This window comes from Halichoerus grypus, chromosome 10, assembly GCF_964656455.1.
Source record: "Halichoerus grypus chromosome 10, mHalGry1.hap1.1, whole genome shotgun sequence".
NCBI classification, from domain to species: Eukaryota; Metazoa; Chordata; class Mammalia; order Carnivora; family Phocidae; genus Halichoerus; species Halichoerus grypus.
The window spans coordinates 135,391,256-135,408,459 of NC_135721.1; the positions used below are offsets into that span (position 1 = coordinate 135,391,256).

Genomic DNA, 17,204 nt, shown 5'->3' on the forward strand with positions numbered 1-17,204 from the left:
TAACTAGCAGACTAGTTTCTTTTGACCAGTAGCAGTGGTCACCTTTTTTTTCTTTTTTAACTTAAAGCTATTTTTATCATGGAACATTTCAAAGCCAGAGAAAAATACAACGACAAGCTGCATGTCTACTCAGCTCTGACAAATCACAATATTTTGCTAAAGCATATTTTTTAAGAAACGAAATCTTGGTTGTCACTCTTGTCTTCTGCCTCTCCGCTCCTGGAGCAAATGCCAAGTCTTCTTTCATGTGCTTTTATTTTTTTTAATTATTTTTTTAAATTATTTTTTATTTTTAAAGATTTTATTTATTTGAGAGAACGAGCACAAGCAGGGGGAGAGGCAGAGGGAGAGGGAGATGCAGACTTCCCACTGAGCAGGGAGCCCGACGTGGGGCTCGATCCCAGGACCCTGGGATCATGACATGAGCTGAAGGCAGATGCTTAACCAACTGAGCCACCCCGGCGCCCCATCATGTGCTTTTGAGTCCTGCCCCTATGTTTCGGGGGGGAGTAGGTGAATGGCATTGCAGTGAAGACCAACTGAAGAGACTAAAAATTATTTTAGGTGGTACACGGACAGGCATTTAAGAACATTGGCTCCCTTAAAAAATTTTTTTCCGTGCTGTGTCCTTCTGGTCGCATTAAGAACATCCCTGTTTGGTCCCTGAGTGTCTGAACACCTGTCCCACCCTTGCTCATCTCCCTTTTCAGCGAAGCTGGAGCCCACAGCGGACCTGGCTGGCAGGTCCCAGTCAGCACTGTAGTCCTTCCCGTAGATGACAGGGAGGCCACCTCTCTGTTGCTGGGGCAATGGTGATGGTTTCCTTTAAAATGTATGTAAGTACCAAGAATTGATTTAAAAAATCATCTTTTTTTAAAGATTTTATTTATTCATTTGAGAGAGAGAGAGCGAGAGAGAGAGCACACAAGCAGGTGGAGAGGCAGAGGGAGAGGGAGAAGCAGACTCCCCGCTGAGCAGGGAACCCGATGCGGAACTCGATCCCAGGACCTGGGATCATGACCTGAGCCGAAGGCAGACACCCAACCATCTGAGCTACCAGGCGCTCCTGATTTAAAGCAAACTCTTTAATGTCAGTAGCAGCACGGGTTCTGAGAGTGGTGGGCGGTCGGCAGATAGCTGGAGGTCACTGGTGCCCTCTTTCTTCTCTGGGACGCTCCCCTGGGCTGCCATCCTCCCCCCACCCCACTGCTCCATCTCTGCCTGCTGCTGACTTTCTCACCTCCATGTGGGAGGTGTTGATGGTGTGCTTGGTAGGGGGTTCGAAAGCCCACCCGTGGGGCTTGGCTCTTGGGGGGCTGCCTGAAGACCCACTTGGAGACACCCTGGGCCAGAGGCCTAGGCCCTGCCAGTCCTGGCTTGTGACCCGGGCAGGCCACTCACCTCTCTGACTTGCCCTCATGTCTGAGGTGAGGACTCTAGTTGCTCTCACCTCCTCAGGTGCCTTGAGGAAGAAACGATGCCCTGAGGAAAGTGCTCAGCCCAGAGCTGGGCACATCACTATCCGGCACATTTCTATGTGGATAAAAAGAATTTAGGAAAGTGTCCTCCCCGTTTCCTCTTTGTTTCATGGTATTGTTAACTGTAACTGTTTTGGGGGGCATTCCTTGGTTTGTTGGTGACCATTCTCAGCTCCACCCTCCCCTCTCATCCTGGAAGACCCACTGTGGGGGCTGTTTCTGTATTTGGTCACCGCTGGATTCATAATGCCTGGTGTGGTACCCAGCATGCACTAGACTCTCCGCGGGTTATTGGAATGAATGAATGAATGAATGAATGCATGCGTGCCTGCTCTGGAGGCGACTGCTGCTGACAGTCCAAAGCTGTGTGTGGAGCGGGTATCCATGTTATTTCCCCACTTGTTGGTTCTGTCCGTGGCCCTTCGTTGGGGTTCATCCAACATTGCCAGGGTGCCCCCCTACACCCCAGCCCTGCTTCAGGGGCTGACCAAATCCGGAGGAACAGCCCCCGGAAGGTCGCAGTCCCTGCATTGCTGTCACCAGCCGTGGGAGCCCTGGCAAGCCCCACCTCTGATCTCAGTCTACTCCTCTGCAGTGGGGCCTGCCCCCTGGAGTTGTCTGAGGGGCTGAGACTGGATCACAGCTTGGGAGCGTCTGCGCTCGGCCTCTGCACACAGCCAGTCTTTGGCAGGAGCAGCCTCCCGCGGTGTCCCTGGTGAAATGCCCCCTCCTCTGGGTACCTTCCGAGGCCTGGCTCTGTGTCACACCCCATCCTTCCCTGCGCCTTTACTGGGCTTCCCTCTTTTCATTACCCTTCCTGTCCCCCAGGCCTTAGCTGGAGACACTGGAGCTGCCTCTGCCCCCCCCCCCATGCCACTATCTGGAATGGTGAGAATTGCTCATTAGCACTTTGGAGGGCACCTCTGTAAGTGGCAGTCCTAGGGGATGTCACCTTCACTGCCTGGCCCATCAACTCCATCTAGGCATCTGGGGGAGGTGTCCCTGGAAGGCACCAGGGGCCTGTCTTCCCAGGCAGGGGGCTGAGGGCCTGGAGGAAGCAGGGGTGGGCAGTGGAGAAGGGGTTAACGTTGCAGGGATAAAGCTCTGGAGGGCACCCCCCCCCCCACCATGGTGGAGTCTGGGCAGCAGGACCTACTGGCCTCCATATCCCCAAGAGAGGGAGGGCAGGGAGACCAGCTAGCTGCCTGAAGCCGCTGGGGGAGATTAGGCCCTGCCTCCAAGGGAGGCACCCTCAGGGTCTCCTCCCCTGCCACTGGGGAGGGGAGGAAGTGGGACTGGAAGCATTCTTGTTTCTAGAGCTCTGCTGGGGTGGGGGGTAGGCAGTTCATAACTCATGATCAAACCCCCCACCTCCCTCGGGCAGGCGGCAGGCAGCCCAGGTATATGAGACCCCTCCCCATCACCGCGCTGGCTCTCACTCCCCTCTCTCGTGACGTCATGCTCCTCTCGCATGGCATGATGGGAGAATCCTAATGTTTTCCAACAGATGCTCCAAGAACAGCTTTCAGATTAAAGCAATTGCAAGAGCAAAGATTTTCCTTTTTCCCTTTTTTTTTTCCCCCGGGGGGGGTGGGGGGGTGGGGTGGGGGGAGGGAGCGACCCCAGAAATTCCTGGACATCACCCCCTGCCCCAAGCACGCAATAAACACTGACAAGAAAAAGTTTTTATTTCCTGGTTCAACTTTTTTTTTTTCCTGGAATATAGACTGAAGAATGGGAATAAACACGAATAAATAGCAGAGCGAGGCGGCGCGCCGGGATGCGGCTGCAGCCAGCCGCCAGGCCATTGTCTCGCCCCGAAGCCAGCCCGGCCTTGTCCCCCGGCTCCTTCCCTTTCCCTGTCCTTTTTGATTTTCCTTTTTAAAAAGACGCCCCCTCCAGCCCCCTCGCCTGTGACCTTGGCCGCCGCGGATGCTCTGATTCCAGCACCTTGCCCCCGCGCCGGCCAGGCCCATGGCCGCGTCCGAGGACGGGAGCGGCTGCCTCGTGTCGCGGGGCCGCTCGCAGAGTGACCCCAGCGTTCTCACCGACTCCTCGGCCACCTCCTCCGCCGACGCCGGGGAGAACCCAGGTAACGGGGCCGGGCGAGGGCGGCCGGGCAGGTGGGCAGGCCGGGGGGCAGGCGGCGCTGGGCTCGTCCCCGGCGCCGCTCCGCGCCGCGCTCTGCAATCGGGGAGCCGCGCCAGGACCCGGGCGCTCGGGCTCCGCAGTTCGCGTCCCCAGGAACGCGCCCGGGGCGCCGCGGAGCCCTTTGTCCGGAAAAGAACCGATTTCCCGGGCAGAGCCGGGCGCCCCGCATCGGCCCTCCTTGCAGGCTTGTGGGCTCCGCGGTCCCCTCCGAGGGGCCGCCCTGCCTTGGGTGCCGACCAGCTGGGGGAAGAGAGTCAGACCTGTGGCCGCCTCCGCCAGCGCTGGCTCCGAGCTCTGCTTCCCTCCCCGGGGCGGCGGCCCCGGCGGCCCCGGCTTGGGCGTCCCCGGCCCGGCAGGGCAGCGCTCCCGCGGCCGCGGCGCACGGGGGCTTCGGCTGGACGCCCAACTCCCGCGGGGCCTGGCGCACCTGGGCGCGCCCGCCCGCCTCTCGGGACAGGTGTGCCGGGCGGAGCGGCGGGCAGGGAGCTGAAGGGCGTGCGCCAGGACGGAGCCCGGTTTCATTACATTATATGCACTTTGTCCGCTCCCCCGCCCCCGCGTCAGCGTCGATTGTTTAGGTGATAAATCCGGTTACAAAGGCGTCTATATGGCTTGATTGATTACTTTCCAGAGAGGAAGAAAGGCCTAATAAAGCAGGAGGGGGGTGGGCTGCGCGGGGCCTGTCACCATGGAGACGCAGGAAGCAAAGTGATCATTAAAACCTTTCTCCACCAGAAGGCAATTTTCACTTCACAGAGAGAAGTCTGAGCTTCTGAAATGTAGGGTTCAAAAAAAGAATCAAAGCTGGTGTTTTGGTATCAAGCTACTGGACTCAATTTCCTATCTTAGAGAAGCACAATCCCCTCATAGATGTTGTTTCGACGATGAGTTGCCCTTACCTTCCTTAGAAGACTTATTCTCTCTAAATGCACCGGCCCTAGATGGGGACTTGATCACGTTAAACAGTGGGCATCAAAATCAAGATAATCCCCGGGGCTGGGGTGAACGCAGGCTTTGTGGGGAGGGATTCCTTCACTTAACTGGAACACATAGGAGCTTTACTCTCTAACTACAAAGAGGGACCTATTAAAGGCAGCTCTGTGGGCACGAGGGCCCAATTTGAAATTTTAAACAATAAACCCATGCAAGGCTTGTAAGATTTCTTTGTTAGGACTATTGACACTGTGTCATTTGGTCAAACTAAGGTACCAGCGGAGGAAATCCCTGGCTTTTCTACATCTGGGAGGCCAAGTTAATTTCCTTGGAGTTTCAAGCAGAGCCTGCCCAAAGCCGACCCTTAAGGCTTTAATTAATCCTTCTATTAGGAATTGGGGATTAAGCCTTCAGCACTCCATGATGGATTGGTTTTCTCTGTGTTGGAGATGCACATCCATGATTGTTCCAATTATGGAAGTTGAGTGGCTCGTCACGAGAGAATCCTCCCCAGCTCCTTTTGTCTCCCTGGCAGTAAAAGGAAGCAAACTTGAAACGGAAATTATGGAGGATTTAGCTTTTTGGCTGTCTGTGAGTTGATGCTTCCGTGGGTGGGAACAGTGGGCTCGGCAGGTGGCTGGTGCCAGTCCACCAGGGAGAGGTGGAAGGGCTTGGGTGCTTACATGATGCCGTGGGAGGACAAACGCCTGAGTTAGTCTCTGGCTCAGATGGTCAAAATAGGACCCTGAGAGCAGATGTCTGCGGTGAAGAGTCTATAGCATGTATAATTCTGTGAGTGGTAGAACCTTGCTAAAGATACCAAGCAATTAAGTATTTATGGATGTGTTAAGCAGAGGAGTTCTGGCAGAAAGAGAATCAAAATCTTCAAGTTGGAAGCAGCCCGGGAGCTTGAAGCAGGAAGGGTGGACTAGGGGAGCATTTTCTTTAACAGCCTGGCCTGGTTGGCTTGGCATGCTTGCATACCTCTTTTGATGGGCAGCTCATTTCTTTCTGGTGCGGTGCATGCTTTTCTTTGGGCAGACCTATTTAAAAATTCTTCAGATGGCTTATTGGGGGCTGCAGCCCATCAGTCCCGTTGGGGTCGTCTCATGGTGTGTGTTGCTGGGGGTTTCAGAGAGCTTGCTATTTTAGGGCAGTTATCACACCGATCTGCTCTTTTCTTCAGTAGGGCTGAAAAGTCCCAGCCCTTATCTTGCCCTCCCTTCAGGACTTCTTCATTTGTCCTCCTGCTGCTCTATAGATTTATTCCTGAAAGTTGAACCTGGTGCACCAGCTGTGGAATAACCCAGTACAAAGTCAAGGGGAAGAGTTGCCTCCTTTCGTCTGGCTTCTAGATTTTTATAAAACAGCCCAAGGTTGCATTACCCTCGCTCTCCAAATGCATTTTTTTAAGTAGGCTTCATGCCCAGTGTGGAGCCCATTGTGGGGCTTGAACTCACAACCCTGAGATCAAGACCTGAGCTGAGATCAAGAGTTGGACCCTTAACCGACAGAGCCACCCAGGTGCCCCCCCCAAATGTATTTTTCATGCATCAATATTCTCTTAGTAAAAACTCAGAACATTCTCGGAAAGATAAACTATCCCTCTGTCACTCTTCAGAGAGGTTCCCACTGTGATGAGTTTAGAGGAGATCCTCTGGACCTTTCCTGTAGGTTTATAGCTACATGTTCTTGGAAGAAGGCTTTAAGAAAACACTGTATATAAGGTTCTTCAACTTGTGTTTCTACTCCACACTGGGTCTTGGAGTTCTTGTCACATGGTGTATCTCTATCTCCCTCTCTTTTAATACCTGCATAGTATGCCAAGGAATAAATTTTTCAGTTTATATAATTGTGTTGTTTCTAGTTTTTGCCCATCACAATCCCCTTGGCTGTGGGTACCCAGGCAAAGTCTCCTTGTACTCCTATGTACATTTCCTGTAGGGTATGTCCCATCTTGTGTGATGTCTGGGTCACAGGGGACCCACATTTTCTTTTAACGATACTGCACCCTGGAAAATGTACCAATTGACATTCTTTCCAGAATCTCTGAGAGTGCCCTTTCTCTGATGGCTTGCCAACATCTGAGATCATCAATCTCCTTTTCCCCGCACAAAGAGTGACAAATGGTGGCTCATTGTGTTAATTTGTGGCTCCTTGATTGCTGGTCAGCTTGAGCAGCTTTTTGTGGCCTTATTAGTGCATTAAATCTCTCAGTGGCCACGTCTGTGGCCATGGGCTGTGTGGCGGGGATGAACGGTGCTCCCCAGGGCCTATCCTTCTACTCTCTCCATCGCATCATCGCTGCGTTAATGATTCTGTCTGCATCTTTGCCAGGCTCCTCTCTGTGAATCTCTACTCTATGCCCACAGGCATGGCCAGGCCTTCTCCCCAAACTGAGCTTTAAACAAGGGAAGGCAGCAGAGCCGTGACCTTTCCTCCTTCCGAGGAGCTCCTACTCACGGGGACTTGGCATGATCCCACACAGAGAGGGTGATCTGTGACCTCCTTCTTGTCCAACCCGTGCCACCTACTCAGGCTTCCCAGTCTCGTCCCCTGACTGTCCTTGCTCCTTCGCTTGTCCCTCTTTCTGACCCTCTCTTCCCCCGGACTCTGCTGTTTTTCCCTCTCGGGCTCCCTCCTTACCCAGCTCCTTCCCCTCTTCCCAGCACAGCACATTGGGGTCCCTGCAGGCCCTTGGCTGCCTTCTTTCTCCATGCCCTGCCCCTCTGGTTGGCTCCTCGGTTCCCCAGTGCAGGACCAGAGACTGGGCTAAGAGTCAACTGGGACTGCCTTTTAAAATGCTTCTGCAGGGCCTGGCCGTTTCCCTTTGTAAATATTCTGCTCTGGAGGGCCAACCAGGTGGGGGACCTTTGATTGAGGGCAGGCTTTCTCAGGCTTGGCACTGTGGACATTTGTGGCCGGTCCCTCTCTGTGGTAGGGGCTGTCCTGTGCACTGTGGGTAGAATGGTTAGCACCCCTGGCCTCTATCCACTAGATGATAATAGCTCCCCAACCCCTAGTTATGACACCCCAAAATGTCTTCAGACATCACCTGGTGTCCCCTGGGGGTAAAATGGCTCAGGTGAGCTCACCTGGGGAGCCCCTGAGTCTAGCACTCAGCAATGGCTTCAGTCTCTCGGCTGACAGCTTCCATGTGTGCGTGTCCCTGCGTGAGTGTGTGGGGGGCCCTGCCCTGACCTGTCTGACTCCTGAGCTCCAGACCTCTGTGTCCTGCTGTCCCCTTCCCATCCTTCAGGTCTCGGGCTGATGACACCTCCTCAGAACGCCCTCCTTGTCCACCCGGCTAGATTAAAGGAGATGCCCTGCCCCAACTAGCCCCAATCCCGTCCCTCAGCTCTGATTCACTCATGGCGCTCCTCTCTGCCTGGGATCTCGGGGTCTGTCATCCATGTGGTGTGTCCCCCTCTCAGCCCAGAGCCCAGCATGGACCTCACGTGCAGGAGGCTCCAGCGAACATTTGTGGAATGAATGGATGCAGGCACCAGACACCAGGGTCTTAGCTGATGAGGCTTGTGGCTGGTCAGCTGGACGGTCCCCGTGGAAAAGCAGCTCAGGCACAGCCAAAGGGTGGCTGGGGGACCAGCAGCTGCAGCCTTCTGCAGGGGCAGATCCACGTCTGGAGGGAGAGAAGCCGTTCAGAGCATCCTGTGCCCTCCTGAGCTGCAGACTGACACACAGACACATCCACCTTCCTCCCTGGGGAGCACTCTTGCTGCTTTCCTTTTCCCTGTCACTGGCCGCTGGGAGCCCCTGCCACCTTGTGGCCGGACCCTCAGTACTGAGTCCCAGTACCCAGTACCCAGTTCTCGTCCCCCTGCCTGGTCCTGCAAGGCAGGGCAGGAAGTTTTCCAAAGTGTAAACCCCCTCTGGTGTCTCCTTTGCCACAGCCCCAGGGCCCAGTGGTGATGAGGGAAATGTACCCTGTTTCTCGCCTGGTGGTTCTTCCATGGCTCCTTGCTCCGGCGCTCTCCTCCCGAGTCCCGAGTCCTGGGGACGTCCCTGTGGCCCCTGGCAGAGTGTCCGTGTGGCTTAATTAGCAGCAGAACTACACGGTAATTACCTTGTCAGCTTCTTTGGGCTTATTAAAAAGAAAAGCTGGATGTTTTAAAAAGATACGGAGTTTAAAAACTTAAAGATTTTTTTTTCTGATGATAAAAGTACTGCACAGAAAAAGATTAGATACTTTTGAAATATCTGTTCCCCGCCCCCTTCTCACCTGAAAGCCACACAGAAGGCCATGAGCAGGGAGGGCTTTGTCAGCATGAGGAGGTCAGCCACCAAGTTCAGGGTCCTGGCTTTCCCCCTCTCCACCCTGAGCCCCTCTTGATCCATTGCCAACTGCCTTCTCTCTGTCACTCTTTGAAATGATCTCACTGATTTATTTGATAACCTAGTTTATTATGTCTCTCCCTCTAGACAACACTGTCCAGTACTGTAACTAGCGACCTGTAGCCATTTAAATCTGAGTTAAATACATTAAAATTAAAATTTCCTTTCCTCAGTTGCACTGACCACATTTTAAGAACTCAATAGCCACATGTGGCCGGTGGCTGCCAAATTGGATAGTGTGGATCTAGAACATTCCATCGCCACAGTGTTGGACAGCGCTGCTCTGGACTGCAAGCCCCGCGAGGGCTGGGCCTTGTCCGTTGTCCTCCTGGTTATGCTACACTTGGCTGTTTCCCAGTGAATGTTTGTTAATTGGTTGAGTTCACCAGAGTGGGATTGTCATGGTCCAGAGCTCTCATGCTAGAGAGGCCTTGGCCTCCTTCAGTCTGATCTTCTTATGTTGTTAAGGGGAGGGTGTCCAAACAGACCATTTCCTATCCACACAAGATTAATTTATTTCAACTCAGCGAGCTTCCCCAGAGGAATTAAAATATGCCATGTTTGGTTCTTGCTGGATGGCTCTCTTTGACTAAGAGAACAATGACCTCCAAACATACTTTGTCTGGAGCTGGATGGATGGGTCCAAGTCCTGGCTCTGCCACACACAGGCTAAGTGACTTTGGGCAAGTCACCTCCCTTCTCCGAACATCCGTTTCCTTTATGTCACATAGTGGTAATTGTTGTCCCTAACTCCTGGCAGGTGAGGCTTACTGAGCTATTGTCTATGACCGTGAGTAAATTTTGAGACGCTGGTCATTGGTTTCACAGCTTCGAGGAGGCAAATGTCCCCTCAGACATCCTCTGATCACCTTGAGATCATTCCATCTTCTGTGAATAAAGGCAGGAGGCAGAGAACCCTGTGAAGAGAGTGGGGAGGCATGGGAGGGACAGCTCCCGGGGCCCTTGGCAGCCCCTCCTATAACTGGGTCCATGTCAGGGCCAAGCTGTCAGCCTCTCTGCGCTTCATTTCCCCCACCTGTGAATGTGGGTAAGCCCGTACTGAGCCAGCGGGGCTCGTCAGGAGGATCCTCCTCCTCAGACGCTGCTCCCCAGCTGCCTGCCAGACCCCTCCCCAGACCTGCAGTCCACCCAGGGTCCTCTCACCTTCTCCAAGTTACCGACTCTGGTGCTATAATTCTGGGACAGCATCTTGGTGGTCTTGAAATAAGATTTGAATGTGTATTTTCGGGGAGGGGGTTGTTGCACTTTTGTGAGTTTGCCTGGAGGGTCCTTTTGGGGAAGGACACCTTCTGGAAGGACACGGCCGAGCCATTGTAACACTTAGGGCTGCGGAGTGGTCACACCAGCTGCAGCTGCCTGTGAGTGTGTGAAGGGTGAGAATGTTCTGGATCCCCCACCAGAGCTTCAACCAGACTGTCGTTTATGCGGTGGACATAAACTGTCACAGGGAGAGAGGCAAAAGGAGAAAGTGTGAATATAACCAATAGACATCAGAGGATTTGGGACTTACTATTTTGCATTTGCGAGGTGGGAGCGATTCCATGTCCTATAAAATTGTTTCACATGGGGCCTGAGCTGCAGGGTCTATAGGAGCCCCACCCTGGCCAGCAGGCGAGTCGGGGATCGGACTGTTCCCATAGAGCCCATTAGGGCCGTGTGGGAGCACGGGCCCAGGGCTGCCAGATTGCCCTATTTATATCCGGAGGCTGGACATCCAGATTTTTATGTGAAATGTGATTGTTAGATACTGTCAAGTTTATCGGTTAGGGATTGGTTTGGCTTCATGTAATAGGAAAGCTAAGCAGCGCTGGCTAAAATAAGATTGGGGTTTTCTTTTATGGAAGTGCAGACAGCACACCCTCTTCCTGGTTGCAGGGTCGAAGGCTCTGCAACTTTCTTGCAAGCCACTGGTTACAGGACGGTTGCTGCTAGAGGTGCAGTACCTTATGGGCAGGAAGAAGGGGATGGTGACAGGTTGAGGGGTGTCCACCTGCTGAGTCATGACCCTGCTTTCCTGGGAGCCCTGCCCAGGGACATCCACTGATGCCTCCTTGGCAGGTGCTGGGGGGGCTGGGAAATGTGGGGTTTTGTTTGGTTGGCTTTTGGTTTGTTTTGGAGAGGTGCATGGCTACCCCTACAAGAGCAGGTGAAGGAGGGGATAATCAGAGTGGCTGTAGGTAATCAGCCACGGCCCCTGCCACGCCAGCCTAATAACAAACAAAACCCCAACCCAAACCACGCATCTGGGACTGCATGTGGCCTGCAGGCTGCCCTTTGAAAATTATGGAGAAGGAATCTCTGGAAGACTGAAGCAATTATTATGTTTCATGACATTTCTTTACCAAGAAATTAAAGGTTGGACTAAGATGTGTGATCTAAGCCTGAACATTATGTCCATCCAAATTTTATTTGATAATATTTATCCCGGGTACAAGACTGACAAGGTCACTGGCCTTCACGGAGCTGACAGTCTGGTAAATTATTGATAGCGGGAGTGAAAATGTGCATGTTGTCAACTCTGTGTTCCACGCGGGGCCATCATGCTTCCTTCTGTTTCATCTTCCTCTAAACCCTTGAGGTAGCGCCAGAGGGCTGCGGAGACCAAGTGTCCCACCCATGGGCACATACACAGGCAGAGGTGCTGGGGGAGGAGCTTGAATCCAGGGAGTTTGATGCCCCGCCCACCCACCTGGCCCAGACCACTGCCTGCCCCGCCCACCTCTTACTCCACCCACTCGGTGCCCCACACACCCCTTTCCATCCCGCCCACTCTGCCCCCCGCCCCCCCCCGCTCTGCCCCGCCCATTCTCTGCCCCGCCCATTCTCTGCCTGCCCCGCCCATTCTCTGCCTGCCCCGCCCATTCTCTGGGGGCTCCTTCATACATCTTACCTAAGGGCTTCAGTCTCTTAGATGGAACAGGTACTTGTGTTTCATCCCTTTCCTGGCTCAGGCAATCCGTCTGATAGCCGTGTATGTATCTTTAGTCGTATAAACACACAGACGCAGGCATACTCTTCCATTTCCCAGTTTATTTAACCAGAATAGCCACCAGGATGAGATTTATTTATTGAAAGTCAGGCAAGGTGATGGCAGTGAATCAGCTGTCGGCAGAGTCGTTGAAGGTTTCCTCTTTAATGGGCTGGGGTGGTGTCCCTGTTTGTTCAAGCAAGTCACTGGATGGGTAGCTTGGCCGTGCACCTTATCTAACGGGCACGGCACAAGTAGGCTGACATCGATCAGTGGAGAGTCACAGAATGAATCTGCCAAGACCCTCGTGGCTTAATAAATATACTTATTATATACATTGTCATGCAGTTGTTTTAAATGTAACACTTTGTTAAAGTTACCATCTGTCTCAATACTCTTACTAATGAGTTGTGTTACTACTTTATTTTTTTGGTCCCACTACTTCTCGGAAGTTTGTATCCATGTGCAGAAAAATTTTTGCCTTGTAATCACCAGCTCAGGGGATTTGAATCAAGTTAGAGAGATGTGCCAGAAATTATCTTTTTGCTTCCCTTTGGCAGGAAAACATTGTCTCGGGCAATGTTAATTCGGGGATGACTGTGTTTCTGCAGTCACATGAGTCACGTTGTTGCTGACCTTGGCACATTTGTCAGCAGGGTCTTTTTGTGCAAGGCTTCTGAGCGCTTGCGAGCATCCGAACTGTCTCAGCGGCTGGGTGCTGCCATGCTGGGGTCACCTGGCCCTGCCCCACATTCTTTATTTTCTTGTTAGACTCCAGGTGAGGTGGGGGATACAGGTTCTCCGTAGAGAGTGGTCGTATATGATCTTCCTTGCCCCACATTCTTTAGTTTCTTGTTAGACTCAGGTGAGGTGGGGGATGCAGGTTCTCCGTGGAGAGTGGTTGTATATGATCTTCCTTGAAACCACATTTATTTATGTACAGAAGAAGATGGCCTTAGGACATTAGTAAAGTAGCCATGGTCATGCACTGAGACAGGAGACACAGACACAGCAAAGGTCACAAAGGTCACAGAGGGGGTGTCAGTTTCAGGGAGATGGGGAAATGCTATATATTATCATCCTGGGCTTGTGACTCTTTGATGATCATTTATCTGCTGACGTAGTAAGCACTGCCGTGTGCAGGGAGCGTGATGTGGGGGGCTGGATCGCCCACCCTGCAAGCTCACAGTTTGACGAGCCGCATTGACGGTACCACATTCCCAAGTACGATGACAGGATCCCTACGTCATAAGCACCGGACTTCTCAGATTGGTCCCCTTCTGTGTTGCGTCTAGCTCATTCTCTACCAGCGATCCGTGGTCTGCAAGTAGGTGTCTGCAGGCTGGCAGGTCGAGGACCCAGGCTGGGCTCCGCTAGCGCCTCTTCTCCACGTGTACCTTACCCTCCATGGACCCAGCAACATTGTCTCGTGGCAGTGGTGGAAATGCATGGAGCCTCTTTTGGTCTGGGACCTGCATTTCTGCCCTCATCAGGACATCAAACTCCCTGGATTCAAGCTCCTCCCCCAGCCACCTCTCATAATTCTATGAGAGTGGGCACGGGGCAGTTTAAGGCCAAGGAGAGGGAAATAGACCCCACGTCTCGGTGGAAGGAGCAGGCAGGTCACAGTAGATACAAGAGTGGGGAGAACTGGGCCTGTGGTGCGGTCCGTGCGCTCGGCTTTCCCTTCCTAGACCTCCTGAGCTCCCAGAGACTCAGGGCTCAGTCACATTCATGTCGGTGTCTCCTGGTCCACTAACATGGAGGCCCGACCCCGGGAGGCCAACAGACGGTACGTGGACTCCTCGGTGTCAGACTGCCTGGGTCTGCATGACTTTGACAGATCCACTTAACATCTCCGAGCCTCAGTTTCCCCATCTGTAACATGAGGATTACTTGTAGCCGTGCCTACCGTGAAGGTGGCTGTGGGGATCAGGTGGCTTGGTTTCTATAAAGCATTTAGCACAGTGCCTGTCACCATGGAGAAGCTTCCACCCAAGGCCTCTTGGTGGCCCCTGAGCATTTTGGCCAGTTACGGGGGGTGGGGCTGGGGGCTCTGATCCTGTGCAGAGTTGAGACTCTGCCACCCACGTCTCCCACTGGTGCCCTCACGATGTGAGAGTTCCTCCTGGCCTGCGATCAGCACCACCAGGCGATAATCAGGCATCCCTTCCCACCTTCCCACCCTGGTCCCTGGTTGGCCCTGGGGCTGGTTCGTGGGGTCGCTGGTATGGGAGGGGCACTCCTCTGGAGGCCCGGTGCCTATCTTCCTAATTGGGGAGCGGGGCTGGGGAAGTCAGGACGTAACAGGCCCAGGTCAAAGGGCAAGGTCAAAGGCCAAGTCACAGCCCCAGCCGGGATGTTACTCCGTGAGCGTGCTGGGTTGATGATGCTTGAGGTGGGCCTTGGGCTCGGGAGCCGGCACGTGGACCATGGGGCCCTCCTGCTCCTCTTGTGTGTCCCTGCCCCCCCAGTCCTCATGGGTAGCTGGTTCTGCCTTAATGTGAAACAACAGAAGATTTAGGGATGATGTATTATTTTGTCTCACTGCTTTAGTGGGAAGGGTGAGTACTGGGGGCCGTTTAATAACACAAACATGGAACAAACTAAGAGTCCGCGTTGTGCTTCTGCTCGTCTGGGCAGCCCCTCTGGGGGGCTTGGGGGGCACAGGCCCTCTCTCATTTATGTCTTCCGGGGGATCTGGTGGAGCTCACCTTTCCTTAAGGTCATTACTGCGAACATTGGTGACATCTTAATGTGACGCCTTTCCTCATATTTTCCCAACTCTTCCCCGCTTCCTGGGAACTATATTGGTACCTTTTTCTGTAATGATTTGTGTTGTCCACTGTTCTGCTCTCAGCTCCAGAACAGTCCTGCTCCGCGGGGACGTTCAGTGAATGCTGGCTTTATCTCGAGTATATGGTAATGACACTCTGCAGCCCCTTCTTCTTCCTGCTCACAGGGACCCGTCAGGAAAAGTAAAATTGAGGGAAAAAAATCCCCCAAGAAAGGACAGTGACAACAGGGCATGAGGAATTCGGGGTGAATGGTCTTTCCCTAACAGGTGTGAAGGGCAGCCGCTTGGAGTACAACTTCTTGGTGATACGTGTTGCTAAAAAGAAGCTTACAAATTTGTTAATGATTAGTCTCTGTGTGGTTTTTTAAATGAACTAATGACAGTTTATTCCAGGAGGACATTAGCCCAGAACAGCTGTTCCCTCAGGGAAATACAGACTCCAATCACCCGTCTTGTTTTTCTGGTTCCTTTTTCTGACCCATGGCGGAGCGCACGTTGCATCTCGCTTGGTGGACTCTTGGGCCAGGGGACCTGGGTCGCCCCTCCCACTGGCACCCAGGAGCTCAGTTACCAAACATTTCATGGGGTGGGACATCGCTCGTTGCAGAGAGGGTGTTAGATGGCTTCTCCTCCCGAAGAGTGAGAGCCTGGGTTGGAAAAAGAAGAGGCACACCGGGGGCTCATCGCAAGTGGGGCTCCCCTCCACCTCCCCTCCTTCCTCCCTCCCATCCAGCACACCAAGTGCCTTCTCTTAGGCCAGGTGTGATGGCAGGCGCGGGGACAGCATGGACAGCGGAGGCATTCCCCATCGCCGTGGGCTGGTCTCACTGCGGGTGGGCTGGGCCTGGGTTATCGCACAGGCAGACGCTAGTCCCACCAGGGTGAGTCTGCCCTGGTGCTGGGAAGGGGCCTGCAGGCTGGAGGAGCTCAGGGAAGGCGTCACTTGAGTCGAGAGCCGGAAGGTGGGTTGGAGTGAACCAGCCTGAGTGGGAAGGGCAGGGTTTTCTGGGGGTAGAAGGTGGCCCGTGCAAAGGCCCAGAGGTGGGAAGGAGTGTGAGGGGTGCTCAAGGGACTGATGTCGGGCAGTGATTGGAGGGTGGGGAGGAGGGGGAGTGTGGCGGGATGGTGCCGAGAGGGGCCAGGAGCCTGCCCCAGGGACTCCTGGGCAGGGTGGGGGGTTGACTGCACCTGCAGAAGCACCAGGAAGCCCGGAGGGAGGGGCCGCGTGTGCGCGTGTGTGCGCCTGCGTGTGAGGGACAGGGAGACCGGGAGGCAGTGCTCAGGGCCTGTGAAGAGCTCCAGGCTTCCAGCCTGCGTCTCCCTCGGGCTCGCGGACCCCCATGGGGGGGTGCACAGACGGGACTCCCCGGGGTTCTCGTGAGTTGGATTCTGCTGTCCTCGTGCAGGGAAGCCTGGATCAGGCCTCACTCCAGGTTTGGTGGGGCCCCCACTGTGTAGTCCCTGTCACCCTTGGGAAGCCTGGGGACCATCCCAGCTTCGGGGCTGGGCGTGTGGTTGGGGCACCTGCCATGCTCCACCTGCTCTCTCTCTCCCCCCCTCTCTCCCTCTCCCCCCTCTCTCTCTCCCCCCTCCTTCTCCCCCCTCCCCCTCCCTCTTCCTCTCCTTCTCTTTCTCCCCCCCTCTCTCCCTCCCTCTCTCTCTCCCTTCCATCTCTCCCTCCCTCTCTCTCTCCCTCTCCCTCTCCTTCTCTTTCTCCCCCCTCCCTCTCTCTCTCCCTCTCTCTCTCCCTTCCCTCTCTCCCTCCCTCTCTCTCCCTCTCTCTCTCCCTTCCCTCTCCCCCTCTCTCTCCTCCCCTCTCTCTCTCCTCCTCTCCCTCCCTTCCTCTGTTCCTCTCCTTCCTTCCATCTTTCTTACCTCCTCCCCGTACTCCTCCCTCCTACCTTCCTGAAAAGAAGAGGCAGCCGTGGGGGAAGGCACAGGGTCAGAGATTCACCAGCAGCTCTTTTAAGGTCAACATGCCACCTGTCTCTCAGGCAACAAAGTTCACAGAGCTTCTCGTGCTGACTTTTGTCAAAAGTCACTGGAGGAGGGAGCCTTTGCACACGTGTGTGCACATACGTGTGTATGTGCGCACGGGTACGTGTGTGTGCATGCTGAGGTTACCGCTGTAAATTCTCATCTTTTTTGGAACATTTATTTATTTACTTGAGAGAGAGCGCGCATGAGCTGGGGGGAGGGGCAGAGGGAGAGAATCCCAAGCAGACTCCCAGCTGAGCGCAGATCCCGATGTGGGGTTCGATCCAGGACCCTGAGAGCACGACCTGAGCTGAAACCAAGAGTCACTGCCCAACTGACTGAGACAGCCGGGCACCCCTCTCCTCATCTTGTTTCAAGGCCTCAGGTGGGAAGGGACCTGGCTCAGACCCCAGCCCACATGCTTCGTGCAGACGCTGGAGCCGGCAGCCGGGTGCCTGGAAGCGGGCTCGAAGCCCAGCCCTGCCCGCTGCCCCCGGCTGGCCTCGGCAGGTGGCTGCATCAGGCC

The 17,204-nt window shown here is 54.2% G+C and overlaps 1 protein-coding gene across 1 annotated transcript in view; it reads left to right on the forward strand.

Annotated features, from left to right (window-relative positions):
- The first annotated feature begins 3,080 nt into the window (after nucleotides 1–3,080).
- The window catches only part of PHACTR3 (phosphatase and actin regulator 3), a 215,116-nt gene continuing 200,992 nt past the window's right edge, over nucleotides 3,081–17,204 (forward strand). Inside the window, exon 1 of the mRNA XM_078057341.1 lies at nucleotides 3,081–3,570. Within this exon, the coding sequence (XP_077913467.1) occupies nucleotides 3,453–3,570 (118 nt within the window). The 5' untranslated portion in view covers nucleotides 3,081–3,452. The remainder of the gene's footprint in view (nucleotides 3,571–17,204) is intronic.